The 16,535-nt window shown below is 41.1% G+C and overlaps 1 protein-coding gene across 1 annotated transcript in view; it reads left to right on the top strand.

The window, feature by feature from the left end:
• Positions 1–13,151, top strand: part of LOC117530930 (ubiquitin carboxyl-terminal hydrolase 31-like) — a 37,728-nt gene extending 24,577 nt beyond the window's left edge. Inside the window, exons 6-16 of the mRNA XM_034193893.1 lie at positions 283–433; positions 586–766; positions 856–967; positions 3,804–3,898; positions 4,879–4,956; positions 5,128–5,257; positions 8,625–8,744; positions 8,822–9,047; positions 9,134–9,292; positions 11,107–11,259; positions 11,361–13,151. Coding sequence (XP_034049784.1) covers positions 283–433; positions 586–766; positions 856–967; positions 3,804–3,898; positions 4,879–4,956; positions 5,128–5,257; positions 8,625–8,744; positions 8,822–9,047; positions 9,134–9,292; positions 11,107–11,259; positions 11,361–12,865 — 2,910 coding nt within the window. The 3' untranslated portion in view covers positions 12,866–13,151. The remainder of the gene's footprint in view (positions 1–282; positions 434–585; positions 767–855; positions 968–3,803; positions 3,899–4,878; positions 4,957–5,127; positions 5,258–8,624; positions 8,745–8,821; positions 9,048–9,133; positions 9,293–11,106; positions 11,260–11,360) is intronic.
• The last annotated feature ends 3,384 nt before the right edge of the window (positions 13,152–16,535 follow it).

Raw genomic sequence — 16,535 nt, 5'->3', positions numbered from 1 at the left:
TTTTGAACATTTAGCTTTGAGTGCTTCAAACAGTGAACAATTTCCTGCAGCAACCGTTTCATTTAATGTTTCAAATTCTGTGAAATACTGAATCAGTTTAAGAAACAATCCCTTCCATTCTTTTTCAGTTTCCTCATATCTGCCCTGACTACAGTATATGTGGAATATTTTTGGTTGTGGATTTAAACCTGAAATCCAGTCCCTTAGTGACTCTTTTGCCTTAATACATTTTTATTTTGATCATATTTGCTAAAGCCGTCCACTCTCTATTTTTGTCTTCAGATTGTCCTCACTGAAATGTACTACGACGGCTTCCATCGTTCTTTCTGTGACGATGACGACGACCTCGAAATCATCCAGGAGAGCGACTCAATCTTTGCCTTTGAGACACCTGAGCTCTTCCGACCAGAGCAGATCCGCTCCAAGCGAGGCGGTACAACGTCCTGATTGCTCCTTACAAATGACTTTAGCTCCGTTTTAATACAAGAGTAGGAGTCTAAATCCGATTAGAAACAGACTGATGTTGAGAAACTAGAAGCTGACCTCCATATGGAAGTCTAACGTTACACTTTGTGTTCATCTCAGTGAGCCCACATGCAAATCTCAACCAGAACAACTTGAAGTTTGGTACTGATAACAACAGGATGCCAACGCAAATACAAGAGCCCACAACGCCACCTCCCAGCCCCAACAAGAACACGGAGCAGGCTGAGAAGGTCGTGTTGTTGGTGTGTAACAGAGCCTGTGCAGGACAGCAAGGCCGCAGGTACGTTACTCCACAACCCTGTGCCAATTTTTTTTTAAAAATGACTAAAACCTATAAGATGTCATCGTTGTGTGAACCCCCCCCCACAGGTTTGGTAATCCATTCATGCTCTATCTGGAGCGTACTGTGACGTGGGATGTTCTTCAGAAAGAGATCCTGGAGAAGATGCGGCATCTTCTTCGCCCTGGGGTTTTAGTGCAGGTACGCACTGCTTCACGTGTCGCTGGGGCAGGATTAAAGTGGCTTCGGTCGCCTAGACGACGCTTGTCTGTGGGTCTTTAAAATCCTATTATATGAACAGATAATAACAAATAATTACACATTTTTTTCAGGGAAGGCCACAAAGATTGCACATGATTTCTAAGCTTTAATAAATGTACAAATATTGTCATGTGTTGAGGCACTACAATTCCCATCATGCAACGGGACCAGTGTTGTATAAAGTACCGGAAAATCACACTTAAGTAAAAGTACAGATACCCATTAAAAAAATGACTTTGGTAGAAGTTCGAGTCACCGATTGAAATGCTACTCAAGTAAAAGTCTTAAAGTATCTAGTATTTATTGTACTTAAGTATGACAAGTAAGGTACAAATAAATGTACTCAAGTATTGAAAGTAAAAGTACAAGTAAATGTTAATAATCAAAAACGGACTGATTTTTTTTATATAAAGTTTATCTAGGCTTGTAATTAGTCAAAGTACTGAAAATTGTGCACATCACACAAAACACTTCAGAAACAAGGTTTCAAAACCTAAACGAGAGTAGGATACTCACTAGGTGTTCACAGGAAACAGTTATTTATTTCTATATGTATTTATTTATTTTCATTGTTACATGGTTTTATCTTTTCTGTTGTTTTGTTTCATTAGGTTCTTTTTGTGTCTTTCTCTAAAATTGTATTGTAACATTATTAGTCTATTATTATTGACTATTATTATCTATTATGTAGACTATTATTGGTTAGTTTTGCGATTATTATTATTAATATATGAATAAAAAAAAATTACAATTTGACTTTTTTATGACAACGAACGCTGAGCCATTAATTATACAGAAAACAAATCAACACAAACGTGCTGATGCGAACAGCTTAATGCTAACTTTAACATTGAAACGCCATAGACATGCTAACGCGTTAGCATTGGTCCCGTTTTTAAGTTATAAAATACATCAACTGTTTCAGAAGACCATAACAGGTTGGTTTAACAAAAAAATATTAAATATTACTCACAGACATATGCTCTTCAGGGCTTTAGCGGGGAAAAATTAGGATAAAGCGATAAAGAACCCACGAATCGTAGATCAAAGCACTGCTTCAATCTGGGAATCACTGCTTCGATTGGTTCAAGGTTCAAAACAAAGCCGCGCTGCAGAAAAGTTGATTACAGACCCGCTGCAGGTCTGTAATCAATGTAGAGAAATGATCATTTTCCTGACAAACAAGTGCGCAATTGCAAAATAGCCTACCGGACATGCCTCATGACAAATCGGCCTGACTTCGTTGCAGTCACTAGTAATCAGTGGTGTCTCTGGGTGAAAATGTGACTTTTTCCGTGTGTGTGTGTGTGTTTTTTTGTAACGAGTAACGGCATGGCACATAGAAAATGTATCGGAGTAGAAGTATGCAATTAAGGTTGGAAATGTAGTGAAGTAAAAGTGAAAGTAAGCTGAATTAAAAAAACTCAAGTAAAGTACAAAGTCTCCCAAAACGTACTTAAGTACAGTAGTGAAGTATTTTGACTTTGTTACTATACAACACTGAACGGGACGGTGTTCTGTTGCCAATTGATATGTCTGTCATAGAGGTTATATTTTAACTGGCATCTGTTTGTCTGTTCACAGCTGAAATACACAAAAGTCATGTAATAAACCAGTTTTGGTCAAACTTGGTAGAGTGGTGGATCATGGACCTTGGTGAAACCTATTCAATTTGGCTGAGAGCCAAGCACTGCATTCAAGATCAAAGTTCAATAATCAGGATCAAAGGACAGCCATCAGGTTAGAGCAGAAATACAAAATAAGAACATGGGCAAAGTTCAATGATTGGAATCAAAGTTCAATAATGAAGATCAAAGATTAGTAGTCACAAACAACATTCAGTGATACAGATTAAAGGACAGCTATAATGATTAAATGTCAGGTGCGTGAACAAAGTTCAATGATTTGGATCAAAGTTCAGTAATCTAGATCAAAGATCAGTAATCAGGTCTAAGGATCAGGATCAAAGGTTAGAGATAAGGATAAAATATCAAACATGGGCAAAGTTTGTGATTAGAATCAAAGTTCAGCAATCAAGATCAAAGATCAGTAATTACAAACAACATTCAGTGATACAGATCAAAGGTCAGCTATAACGATCAAATGTCAGGTGCAGGAGCAAAGTTCAATGATTAGGATCAAAGTTTAGTTGTTAAGATCAAAGATCAGTAATCAGGATCAAAATTCAATGATCAAGTCAGCAATGAGTGCTACCACTTGGGAACAAATATGAGAGACAAAGATCAAAATGCAGCGATATGGATCAAAGGACAGCAATAAGGGCCAAGGTCATGATCAAAGAACAAATGTAATGAACATGAGCATGATCGGGATCAACCTTCAGAAATCAGGATCAAATATCAGGATCAGATAACAGTCATTAGATCAAATATTAGCGCTAAAGATCAAGGGACATGATCAGAGGTAAGGATCTAAAGTCAGGAACATGAGCAACAAACAGTGATTGGCATCAAAGTTCAGTGATCAGGATCAAAGATCAGAAATCACGATCAAATCCAACACCCTGATGAAAGTTCAAGATCCGAATGAAATTCAGGAATTAATGTAAAAGTTGCAGGATCCGGATGAAAGTTGTGTAATGTGCGACTGTTAATATTTACATTATCATGTGTGTTTTATACAGTATTCCTGTGGAGGAAATTGTTTGCTCCCATGTGATTAGGCCCAGGAGAGCCTGTGCATAAATCTGCCCCTGTACATACTCGTATATTTCTTTTATAACTCGTCCACATGTAATACCCTTTCCGGTCTGCAGGTGGGGCCCTTCACTCTGCGTGTGGTGGGAGTGGTTGGAATCACGTACCTGTTGCCTCAGGAGGACCAACCGCTCTGCCATCCTTCTGTAGAGAGGTAATACCACTCACGGCCACCAGGGAGAAGTGTTGTTTCATACGAGTTGCTGAGCGTTCTAATAATACTTTTCTATAAATCACTGTTTTTCTTCACTCTTCAGAAGAACTAATAGAGACATCAGACCTTGTTTATTTTTTCTTGTTCTTCTCAGAAGGTGCTGACCCTCTGCTTTTACATGGATTAGAAAGAAAAAAAAGATTTTGCAGCTGCAGCATAAAAATAATGTGCCGAGCATCGAGTACACCCTTGGCCTGTAAAACATTTTTGATATATACTTGTGTTAAATATAATGATAGACTAAAATGGATTTTACAGTGCAGTGTTACAGTAGGCAAAACTAGGTAGAGTTAGGTCCACAAATATTTGGATATTTCCAAAGATATTACAGATTATTAATGTTGAAAGCAAATAATCAAATGACCTCCGAATGCAGACTGTCTGCTTTAATTTCAGGGTGGTTCCATGCAAATCTGAATGACAGTACTTTTTGCAGTGTGCATCTCTAATTTTGAAAGTTCCAAAAATAATTGGACAACACGTTGAGATGTTCACCACCAGATTGACGACTCAGCAGATAAAAGGCCTAAAGATAATTTCAAAGGTTTGTTTTTGACTTGAACACTTCAACAAGATGTGATGGTTTCAAACAAAAACTTTGACAATGTTCAAATAGTTGCGGACGTTATTTAACGATCATAAGTGTTTTCTTGCAAATTTTTTTTATGTGTAAAATCATAAATGTAAAGCCACAAAAGAGATTATGAAAGAATTATCCAACATGAAATATAAAACAATGATTTAAAGAAGCAGTGGCTGTAGTTCAGTGGTGGCTCCAGAGTTTTTTTTCTTCGTGTGACCAGATTATTAGTCTGATTTGAAGGGCGCTACTTAATTTCTATAAATGAAAACTAAAATCAAGCCCTATGAAAGTCTTGTATAAAAGACAAGAAATTGTCATTTCTGTTTAATTTTACTAGGGCATACAAGTCTTGTGGACCTGGAGGACCACCCCATGTCAAAATTGTCGTCGAATGGGACAAGGAAACGAAAGACTAGTAAGTGAAATCTTGCAAAGATACAAACCGGTTGTCAGTGCGGCGGCTCGTCTGTTGCATCTGCAGAGTTTGTTTCATATTTGATAATTCCAGAGTCAGATGTTTGAATTTTGGTCAGATGTGTGTAACGTGTGTCGTCTCCTCCGTGATCTTTCCATGTCATGCCTGCAGTCTGTTTAAACGCACTGAGGATGAATATATCCCGGATGCTGAAAGCGTGCGTCAAATAAAGGAGCAGCACATGCAGCCGCAGATGTGCTCGCTGGCACAGTGCTTTCAGCTCTACACCAAAGAGGAACAGGTAGACTGAGCACACAGATCAATGCATGCACTCTGCAATATGACAGACACCGAGGCAGGTCCGGCATGCACATGTGCAGGTTCGGTCCCCATTCCTTGTCCTTGTACCTAATGACCTCAGCGTGTGCGATTCCACACGCAACCTTCAGCCACATACCAGATTTGGTGGAAAACTGCCAAAGGTGTGGCAAATATGACCTTATCTGGGCAATTCCAGAACTCACCTACATATGTGCACCACGTTTGGTGGACGTCTCAATGGGGTGGGAGGTGGGGAATCTAAATTTTCACTGTTGACACCCAGTGACCTTGACATTTGCAGAAACAAACTTTGTAAAGGGAATTCTGGGGTGGATCATCATCCACATATCAATCAATTCAATCAATTTTATTTATATAGCGCCAAATCACAACAAACAGTTGCCCCAAGGCGCTTTATATTGTAAGGCAAGGCCATACAATAATTACGTAATATCAAGCTGTGTGGAAAACAAACAGACAAACACTCAAATTACAGTGTGACTAACTGGGGTACCTGTTTTAACCTGTTTTAGACATAAGCCAAATGCCAATCATTTTAATCAAAACAATTGCCCAACATTTGTTTTTGTAATACTGATGTCTTATAAATATAATAGCTAATGGGCTAAAGTTTGTCCAGCAGAACTATAAGAGGTGGACTCCCCAAATTAAGTGGAAATACTTGGTTAAAAGACAAATCCTTCATGCAGACTTTGTTTTGCAATCAAATTTAGAACAAAATTACACACAAAAGGTAGGTAACAGTAAATGTAAATATCAGTGAATCAAAACTGAGGTAGTGGTGTATTTCACTGTTTTTACATTGCAATTTTACAAACATACAATGAATGTATTCAGACAGGAAGGCAAACTGGGTTGTACAGGACAGTCAGGTGCTTAACAGTTGAGAACATAAAGTAGATGAAGAAAGGGATTACATAAACAGAGATAGCCAACACATATACAGGGCTGGAAATTTGAATCTGCCTGGTCATACCCACAGCCTCAGCCTAAGCATGTTGTTGTTGTTTTGCTGATTGTGCTGTGGCTGTGCTGTGCTGAGTGTGCTTTAGAAAGGGATTAAATAAACAGAGATGGTCAACACATATACAGGGCTGGAAATTTGAATTTGCCTGGTCATACCCACAGCCTCAGCCTAAGCATGTTGTTGTTTTGCTGAGTGTGCTGTGGCTGTGTTCTGCTGAGTATGCTGTAGAAAGGGATTAAATAAACAGAGATGGCCAACACATATACACGGCTGGAAATTTGAATCTGCCTGGTCATACCCACAGCCTCAGCATGTTGTTGTTTTTGCTGAGTGTGTTGTGGCTGTGTTGTGCTGAGTATGCTGTAGAAAGGGATTAAATAAACAGAGATAGCCAACACATATACAGGGCTGGAAATTTGAATCTGCCTGGTCATACCCACAGCCTCAGCCTAAGCATGTTGTTGTTTTGCTGAGTGTGCTGTGGCTGTGTTGTGCTGAGTATGCTGTAGAAAGGGATTAAATAAACAGAGATAGCCAACACATATACAGGGCTGGAAATTTGAATCTGCCCGGTCATACCCACAGCCTCAGCCTAAGTATGTTGTTGTTGTTTTGCTGATTGTGCTGTGGCTGTGCTGTGCTGAGTGTGCTTTAGAAAGGGAATAAATAAACAGAGATGGTCAACACATATACTGGGCTGGAAATTTGAATCTGCCTGGTCATACCCACAGCCTCAGCCTAAGCATGTTGTTGTTTTGCTGAGTGTGCTGTGGCTGTGTTGTGCTGAGTATGCTGTAGAAAGGGATTAAATATACAGAGATGATCAACACATATACAGGGCTGGAAATTTGAATCTGCCTGGTCATACCCACAGCCTCAGCCTAAGCATGTTGTTGTTTTGCTGAGTGTGCTGTGGCTGTGTTGTGATGAGTATGCTGTAGAAAGGGATTAAATAAACAGAGAAGGCCAACACATATACAGGGCTGGAAATTTGAATCTGCCTGGTCATACCCACAGCCTCAGCCTAAGTATGTTGTTGTTTTGCTGAGTGTGCTGTGGCTGTGTTGTGCTGAGTATGCTGTAGAAAGGGATTAAATAAACAGAGATAGCCAACACATATACAGGGCTGGAAATTTGAATCTGCCTGGTCATACCCACAGCCTCAGCCTAAGCATGTTGTTGTTGTTTTGCTGATTGTGCTGTGGCTGTGCTGTGCTGAGTGTGCTTTAGAAAGGGATTAAATAAACAGAGATGGTCAACACATATACAGGACTGGAAATTTGAATCTGCCTGGTCATACCCACAGCCTCAGCCTAAGCATGTTGTTGTTCTGCTGAGTATGCTGTGGCTGTGTTGTGCTGAGTATGCTGTAGAAAGGGATTAAATAAACAGAGAAGGCCAACACATATACAGGGCTGGAAATTTGAATCTGCCTGGTCATACCCACAGCCTCAGCCTAAGCATGTTGTTGTTGTTTTGCTGATTGTGCTGTGGCTGTGCTGTGCTGAGTGTGCTTTAGAAAGGGATTAAATAAACATAGATGGTCAACACATATACAGGACTGGAAATTTGAATTTGCCTGGTCATACCCACAGCCTCAGCCTAAGCATGTTGTTTTGCTGAGTGTGCTGTGGCTGTGGCGTGCTGAGTGTGCTGTAGAAAGGGATTAAATAAACAGAGATGGCCAACACATATACAGGGCTGGAAATTTGAATCTGCCTGGTCATACCCACAGCCTCAGCCTAAGCATGTTGTTGTTGTTTTGCTGAGTGTGCTGTGGCTGTGCTGTGCTGAGTGTGCTTTATAAAGGGATTAAATAAACAGAGATGGCCAACACATATACAGGGCTGGAAATTTGATGCCTGGTCATACCCACAGCCTCAGCCTAAGCATGTTGTTTTGCTGAGTGTGCTGTAGAAAGGGATTAGATAAACCCACAGCTGGTTATTTTGGGGGTAATTTTCAGTTCAACTTTTAAAAAAATGGTACCAGTTTGTTCCCCATGTCATGAGAATTCAGAATATATATAGTTTTTAAGGCTACATATTATAGTTTGGAAGTTTATCCCAGACAGATAGAAAGACAGACAGAAGTGGCAGCATGAAAAGCACATGGTACAGCACTGTATGGTCTTACATAAATGGCTATTTTTTTGGGTAATTTTCAGTTCAACTTTTAAAAAAATGGTACCAGTTTGTTCCCCATGTCATGAGAATTCAGAATATATATAGTCTTTAGGGCTACATATTGTAGTTTGGGAGTTTATCCCGGACAGACAGACGTAGCCCTTTATGTATATAGATTTGTGCGACATCATATCCGCATTGAAACACAAACTTTCTTTCCACGTTTACGCCAGCTGGCCCCTGATGATGCGTGGCGATGTCCGCACTGTAAGCAGCTCCAGCAGGGCAGCATCAAGCTCAGTCTCTGGACGCTGCCAGACATCCTCATACTTCACCTGAAGCGCTTCAGACAGGTGCTGATTTAACCACCGATCTCTTGTCACATGGCGCGCCTTTACACAATAACATAAAGATGCATTTCGACGTTCAGGATGGAGATCGACGGATGAAGATGCAGAACATGGTGAAATTCCCTCTGACCGGCATGGACATGGCGCCACATATAGTTAAGAGGAGCCAGAGCAGCTGGAGCCTCCCCTCCCACTGGTCACCATGGAGACGGCCTTACGGGATGGGCCGGGATCCTGAGGACTACCTTTACGACTTGTATGCGGTGTGCAACCATCATGGGACCATGCAGGGGGGTCATTACACAGGTAAAGTGGTGTGTGTTACTTTCTGTGGGGGTGGGCGTCGACACTTGTGGACTTACTGTTTGATTCCTTTCCACTCTGCCTTGTAGCGCACTGCAAGAACTCTATTGATGGTCAGTGGTATTGCTTTGACGATAGTGATGTTCATCCCATATCTGAAAACGAAGTGTGCAAGCAGACGGCCTACATCTTGTTTTACCAAAGACGCGCAACCATCCCATCTTGGTCTGCAAACAGTTCTGTGGGAGGTAAATTTTTAGTTATTCATTCATTCATTGAACATTCTGCAATATGTTATACACAGAGAAAAAAAATGTATTAAAATTTAATTTAAAATTGCTTCATTTGTACGCTTGATTGAAGTCATACTTCCACATTAAGAGTCGTACAAATCACTGGTGGATCCAGAAGATTTCTTGTTTTGTTGGTGGAGCTCAATAGCAGCATGATTATTTTGTAGTAAGAAGACAGTATTTATAGTAAATATAAAAAAATATCCATTTTTAAAGTAATTTTCAAGTGCATGCTACATACAGTACATGTTTCTTAATTAACATGTACAGTAAACAACACATTGAACAAATGAAAGGTATGGGGGGGGGGGGTGGATACCCTATGGACACACATAGTAAATGTATTTTTTGTGATGTCATCATGACATCACTTCCACCACATAATGACAAATAACTGGCTGATCGATTTAAGTTTTGGATCACCTCTCTAGCCCTATAAGTTATGGAGATGTCCTGGAAGATATGTTTTTTGACGATTATGACATAATTCCTTGACTCCTTTGTGATTATCATAATGTCTCTAATGCCATTTGATTACAAATGATTGATTGATTGATTCATGAGCTTTATATAGGGTCTCTTTAGCCTCACTGGTTGCAGAGATATCCCGTGAAACATGTTTTGCAAATGATGTTTTTAAGGGAATTGACCTTGACTTTGACCGATCCAAAAGTTATTCATCAAGAGACACTCAATCAGGCAATATTTCAACCACGTTTAGTAAAAATCTGCTCACCTGTTTTCGGGTTGTTTTGTACACAGACACACATATTACAATACTTTTGTTGGACTGTAGGGTAACAGCGCAGCTAGCAAGACATGTCATAGTCTGGAGGCTTTTCTCCTTTAGGGGGAGCTATTTTACTTTGCCCTCCCTTTTCATGGCTTCATGAAGTTGATCCCAGTGCATTGCATAAATATCTCAAGGGTGTTGGGGGTGCTATAAGATGGGATTAGTTGGTGTCATTGCTTGCATTTTGCACTTCATTATATGACTTGATTTAGAGGAACTGGGCCCGGTTTCATAAAGCAATCTCATCTTGTTTAGTCGACTAATCTTTTGATGTTAGTCGTTGCACAAAGCGGTTAGTCGGCTAAATTTTTGCGTTAGCTGACTAAAGGTTTTAGCCTGGTACAGAGGAGGCTAATCGTATTTTAGTTGACAAAACTCCAGTGTCTTACCTCAAAAATGGCAGCTATCATGTACCACCACTTGATGGAGAAGGAAGGAAGGAGAGCCTTGCGGTGGGAGCAGGTGTTCCGGGACCGTAATAATCCATTGGAGATGTTTACAAGGCCGGGAGCGCTTCTTTTCTGGTGCGGCAGATTCGGCCATGTTTGTAGCAGACAACCAACCCGGAAGTAAACAAAACTCTCATCCATTGGACACACTTCTTGGCATCGGCACCGGCGAGGCCGCTTATGTCCGTGAAAATTGTCGACTAACATTAGACAGATAATCTACAAGTTTAGTCGTCGATGTGAAACGGAGATTAGACGGCTAATGTGGAACTGGTGGCCTAAAGTTTGGTAAGCAGCTGTGTGACCTCAGGGTCATAGGTTTGATCCTCCAACTAGATGGACAAAAATGTCAGTAGGCAAGGTGATGAAGTTATACTTATCTCTCTCTTTGTTTTATTTTTTTTATCACGACAAAGGTGCCACGAACCCAGATGGTTAATTCTGGAATTGTTCATTGTAGTTGTTTGGATATGTGTGTTGGATTATGTCACTGTACGTGTTCACTCTTTCTTGATTTTGGACTTTAGGCTCCACCAGCTCTAGTTTATGTGAGCACTGGATAAGCCGATTGATGGGCAGCCGTCCACCTAGCCAAGCCTCATCTGGATCATCTAGACGCACCTCGTTAGCCTCTCTGTCCGAGTCTGCCGAATTTGCCGCGGAACGGAGCGAGGATGATGGTGAGAGATTCGGGATTTCTTCATTCATTTGGGAAAGGGGTTGGGGGGGGGGGTCTGAACTGAAAAAGAACTATTTTGCTAATTTCAGTTTCATCACACAGGCCTATCTACCCGACCGGCAGTGAGAGGGATGCAAAGACAAACATTCTCGTCAAGATCTTCCATTGCTAGTCCCTTAGTGCTCAGTGAAAATTGCACAAAACCATCCTGGTCCCATTCGGCTAAGCTCCAGCTCCGTTCCATCTCTCCCTCACGTTTTTCCTTAGAATCCCACTCTTCTTCTCCAACACTGGAACGGATAGGTGAGGTGGTTGATACCAAGATGTCAACTTCCTGCTTTAGTGGGTCACCTAAGACAGGGGTCAAATCATCCCTCGCCGCACTGGACAGCAATCCAAGCAGTAAGCGGCTATTAGAGCAGGTACATTCCAAGGCCGTGTTACACGTGGAGCAGAGGAAATCCATCCAGGCTGGAGATAACAACAATGCAGTCACACCTCCTGAACAGGTCAGCCCTCGACATGGAGCGACACCAAAGGAACTGAAACAAAGGACTACATCCACAGATGGCTCAGGTGTCAAAAGAGCCTCAGCCAAAAGTGGATTAGAGATCGAAAGGAGTCCCAAGAAACGCACTGCCACGTTCTCAACATCATCCAGCTCTCTTTCTCCTGCATCTCCCTGTGCGGACAAGTCACCATCTCGAGGACAGACAAAGAGTGCTGCATCAGCGTTCAACCCCAAGGACAAAAGTGATGGACCTCTTAAAACTAGTAAGCCCACTTCCTTGAGATCTGCCACCCCTTCCAAAAAGGGACCATCCCAAACCCAGGAGGCATTACATTCTGACGCTACACCTCAAATGAAGAGTGGTTCTCCGGGACTACAAAGCTCCCACCCTCAGAAGAAAACCTCGCCAAGAGGGGGAAGTGAAAAAGGTGCAGCTGCTGGAAGGCTGAAAGCAGCAGAAAGAAGTGCAAGCCGGGACTATTCACGGAGCAATGGGATCTCAGAAAGAAAGGTGATGAATGGGAACCCTTCCTCCAGGACAAGCGGTGGTAGTAGAGCTGAGGCCAGATTGGGCCGTGCTTCCGAGAACAGACCAGGAGGACGAAGCTCAAGCAGTAGCTCCTCGATGACGAGCCTGAGATCCTCGAGTGTGGGTGTTTCTTCTGGAAATGCAACCCCGGCATTACGAGGACCTCAGAGGAACAGTAAGACAGAGGACAAAGGTTTATCATTTTTTAAAACAGCCTTGAGGCCAAAAGAGACTCGCAAGTCAACCGATGGCGGCAAAGTGGGGACGGCAGAAGCTAAAGGGAGTCCAGAGGATTGTGGTGGTGGGGATGCAAATAGAGAAGGACCAAGCAAGAAAGCCCACAGCATGATGTCGGACGCCCAGACAAGCTTGTCAACAGCCAAAGACAAGGAGTCCTGTAAGGCGGGACTGCTACCCTCTGCAAAGTCCAAGCTTTCTGGAGCTGAAGCAAGCAGCCAATCCTCCGCCAACATAAAGGAGCTATCAAAGAAAGAACCTGCTAAAAAGACAGTACAATCCAGGAAGATCCCCAGCAACTCCACACAAGCTAACCAGAGGGCCAAATGAAATGATCCAAAGGGTGGGATATCATTCGCTCCAGTGCAGCTCAGAGGTGCTTTAACCGCCAGATCAGACTCTGAGTCTTCAAAGCACCTGTAGCCTACGGTACAAGAGTACCAGCTACCCACAGTGGATAGCTGTTGTCCACATTGTTAAATACATATAGGAATGAATTTTACTGAAGCACTTTGTACGGCTCGCATCGAGGAATCGTGTACCGCATTGTACATATGCATGGACTGCACACGTATTGAAGTTATTACCTTGTTCTGTCTGTAGAGTAGCTGGGACGAAGTGCGGAGACTTCTCGAGATACGCAGCAGCTCAGTCACCAAAGGAAGCTCACGCGGCGAATCGAATCATTTCCAAACCAAACAGGTGCGGCTCTCCTTCGGTGCGGAGAGAGAGCCAGACGGCGACAAACATCAGTGCCTCACACTTATGTCTAACCTAAATTGTACAGCTGCAGGTGTTGATAAATTTCTTATTGAATTTTAATATTTATTAATGGACATTCAGTCTTATTTAACCCGCTGTTTACATATGCTCCTTGACGTGCTGTGCTGCAACCTTCTTAAAAATGTTTAATCACACGCGGTCAAGCGCACGCTGATGACCAGAGCAGGACTGAAGCATGTGTTGTTGGTGTCTGGAAGAAAAAAACTTTGTTTGTACTCGGTTTGCTTTTGTTCCGTAGTAGCAACGCGCCCACCCTGCCGCCCGTCGCCACCTTCGCCCGTCGGCTGCAGACGCCTACTCTTAACCTCATGGGAAGAGGGGAGGGTTGACCTCCTCTGACTGCCAGACGTCTCCAAACATTCCTCTCAGACAAACACAGGGTTCATGTACACAGGCAGCTGGGACACTCACGCGCAACACTGCGGCGTCACGGCGCATTCCGGTCCTCCCGCCCTCATCTTCATGTGTGATATCACCGCTCGCGCGCACCTTTAGCTGGCATCACGCGGTACTTCTGCACTGAATGCACTGAGATCACCATTTGTAAACTAGACGAAAGCAGTTGTTGCATGATAAAATCGCTTATGCATGCACTTAACTATGCAAGCAGATTCTTGCTCATGCTCACACTGATGATGTAGATGTGTTACTCTTGGATGTGTATATATTTCTAACTGTATATTTTTCCAAATGCCAGCATCTGAGAGCATGAGAAGGCATACTTTATTAAAGCTTTGTTTGCACATTTCTTGAAAGTAATATACATTTTTGTATGAATGATAAGTATTGCTCATTCACTCTCTCAAAGTAAATCCACTTGCAAAGTTTGTTTACTGAGTTGTATTCATTTGTCTTGTGTATTTAAAAAAAACAAAAATCACCTTTTTAAAACTACAGTATGTAGGATTTAGTGTCATCTAGTGGTGAGGTTGCAGAGTGCATTACGCCATCGTGTTTTACAGTTTTTTTTTACCTTCAAGTTTTCTCTTCTTTTGGTGACATGGATTCATGCTTGCTTGCCACCTCTTGTTTGTACAGTAGTGTTCAGAATAATAGTAGTGCTATGTGACTAAAAAGATTAATCCAGGTTTTGAGTATATTTCTTATTGTTACATGGGATACAAAGTACCAGTAGATTCAGTAGATTCTCACAAATCCAACAAGAGCAAGCATTCATGATATGCACACTGTTAAGGCTATGAAATTGGGCTATTAGTAAAAAAAAGTAGAAAAGGGGGTGTTCACAGTAATAGTAGTGTGGCATTCAGTCAGTGAGTTTGTCAATTTTGTGGAACAATCAGGTGTGAATCAGGTGTCCCCTATTTAAGGATGAAGCCAGCACCTGTTGAACATGCTTTTCCCTTTGAAAGCCTGAGGAAAATGGGACGTTCAAGACATTGTTCAGAAGAACAGTGTAGTTTGATTAAAAAGTTGATTGGAGAAGGGAAAACTTATACGCAGGTGCAAAAAATTATAGGCTGTTCATCTACAATGATCTCCAATGCTTTAAAATGGACAAAAAAAAAGAAAAGAAAAAAAAAGAAAATGGAAAACAACCATCAAAATGGATAGAAGAATAACCAGAATGGCAAAGGCTCACCCATTGATCAGCTCCAGGATGATCAAAGACAGTCTGGAGTTACCTGTAAGTGTTGTGACAGTTAGAAGACGCCTGTGTGAAACTAATTTATTTGCAAGAATCCCCCGCAAAGTCCCTCTGTTAAATAAAAGACGTGCAGAAGAGGTTACAATTTGCCAAAGAACACATCAACTGGTCTAAAGAGAAATGGAGGAATATTTTGTGGACTGATGAGAGTAAAATTGTTCTTTTTGGGTCCAAGGGCCACAGACAGTTTGAGAGACGACCCCCAAACTCTGAATTCAAGCCACAGTTCACAGTGAAGACAGTGAAGCATGGTGGTGCAAGCATCATGATATGGGCATGTTTCTCCTACTATGGTGTTGGGCCTATATATCGTACACCAGGTATCATGGATCAGTTTGGATATGTCAAAATACTTGAAGAGGTCATGTTGCCTTATGCTGAAGAGGACATGCCCTTGAAATGGGTGTTTCAACAAGACAATGACCCCAAGCACACTAGTAAACCAACAAAATTAATGCCTTCAGATGTGAAGAAATCATGAAAAACTGTGGTTATACAACTAAATACTAGTTTAGTGATTCACAGGATTGCTAAAAAAAAGCAGTTTGAACATAATAGTTTTGAGTTTGTAGCGTCAACAACAGATGCTACTATTATTGTGAACACCCCCTTTTCTACTTTTTTTTTTTTTACTAATAGCCCAATTTCATAGCCTTAAGAGTGTGCATATCATGAATGCTTGCTCTTGTTGGATTTGTGAGAATCTCTCTCTCTCTCTATATATATATACTAGGTCCCAGACATATTGTGTAAAATAAACCAGTGTATTTTATTTTAGAGCCTGGTGAATGCAGTATATGTTGGTACTGTAGTTTATTTACTGTAGAGTTGCCCTTACATCAGCATTTCCCCCCCTTTCTCTTTTTTTTTTCTTTTTCTGTATTTATATAGTCACTGCTGGAAAATATTGCAGCTGTGCTGCACTGCTTCCACAGTGTTCTAAAAACTTTAAACTCCACACTGTTAATAATCAAAAATAAATGTGTAAATAAGATGGAATGAAAAAAAAATATTTTGACAAAACACAGAGTGAATTTTAACTTCTTATGTGATATAATGTAATTGTATTTTGGTTTATTTTCAAATTCTTCAATTTAATGGGGTAAAAACAACAATGCAAAGATCATCAATGCATTTGTAAAATATAACACAATGCTAAAATACCCTCGGCCACATGAGCCTTGTCGTCTTTATAATTTGTTGCTTAATTGGTATCCCAGTGCAAAGTCTATGTAGGTGTGTGTGTGTGTGTGTGTGTGTATATATATATATATATATATATATATATATATATATATATATATATATACACATTTGTTATGATCCTATTGTCTTAGAATTTGTACATGTTTAATCCCCTCTATCAATCAGTCAATCATAAACAATATTTACATTTAATGAGCTTTTGACAAGAGCGGAAGTTAGCATGCACGCTGACGCTTGCCAAATGTAAATCACTCCAGAGGTGTTATCAGGTTACAAAAACAGCATTTTCAGTTTTAGAAGTGTTTATTTCTCACTGGCTTTTAGAGAATATATTACAAAGAGGTT

The sequence above is a fragment of the Thalassophryne amazonica genome, chromosome 18 (assembly GCF_902500255.1).
Source record: "Thalassophryne amazonica chromosome 18, fThaAma1.1, whole genome shotgun sequence".
Taxonomy (NCBI): domain Eukaryota; kingdom Metazoa; phylum Chordata; class Actinopteri; order Batrachoidiformes; family Batrachoididae; genus Thalassophryne; species Thalassophryne amazonica.
This window is presented reverse-complemented; position numbering and strand designations above follow the sequence as displayed.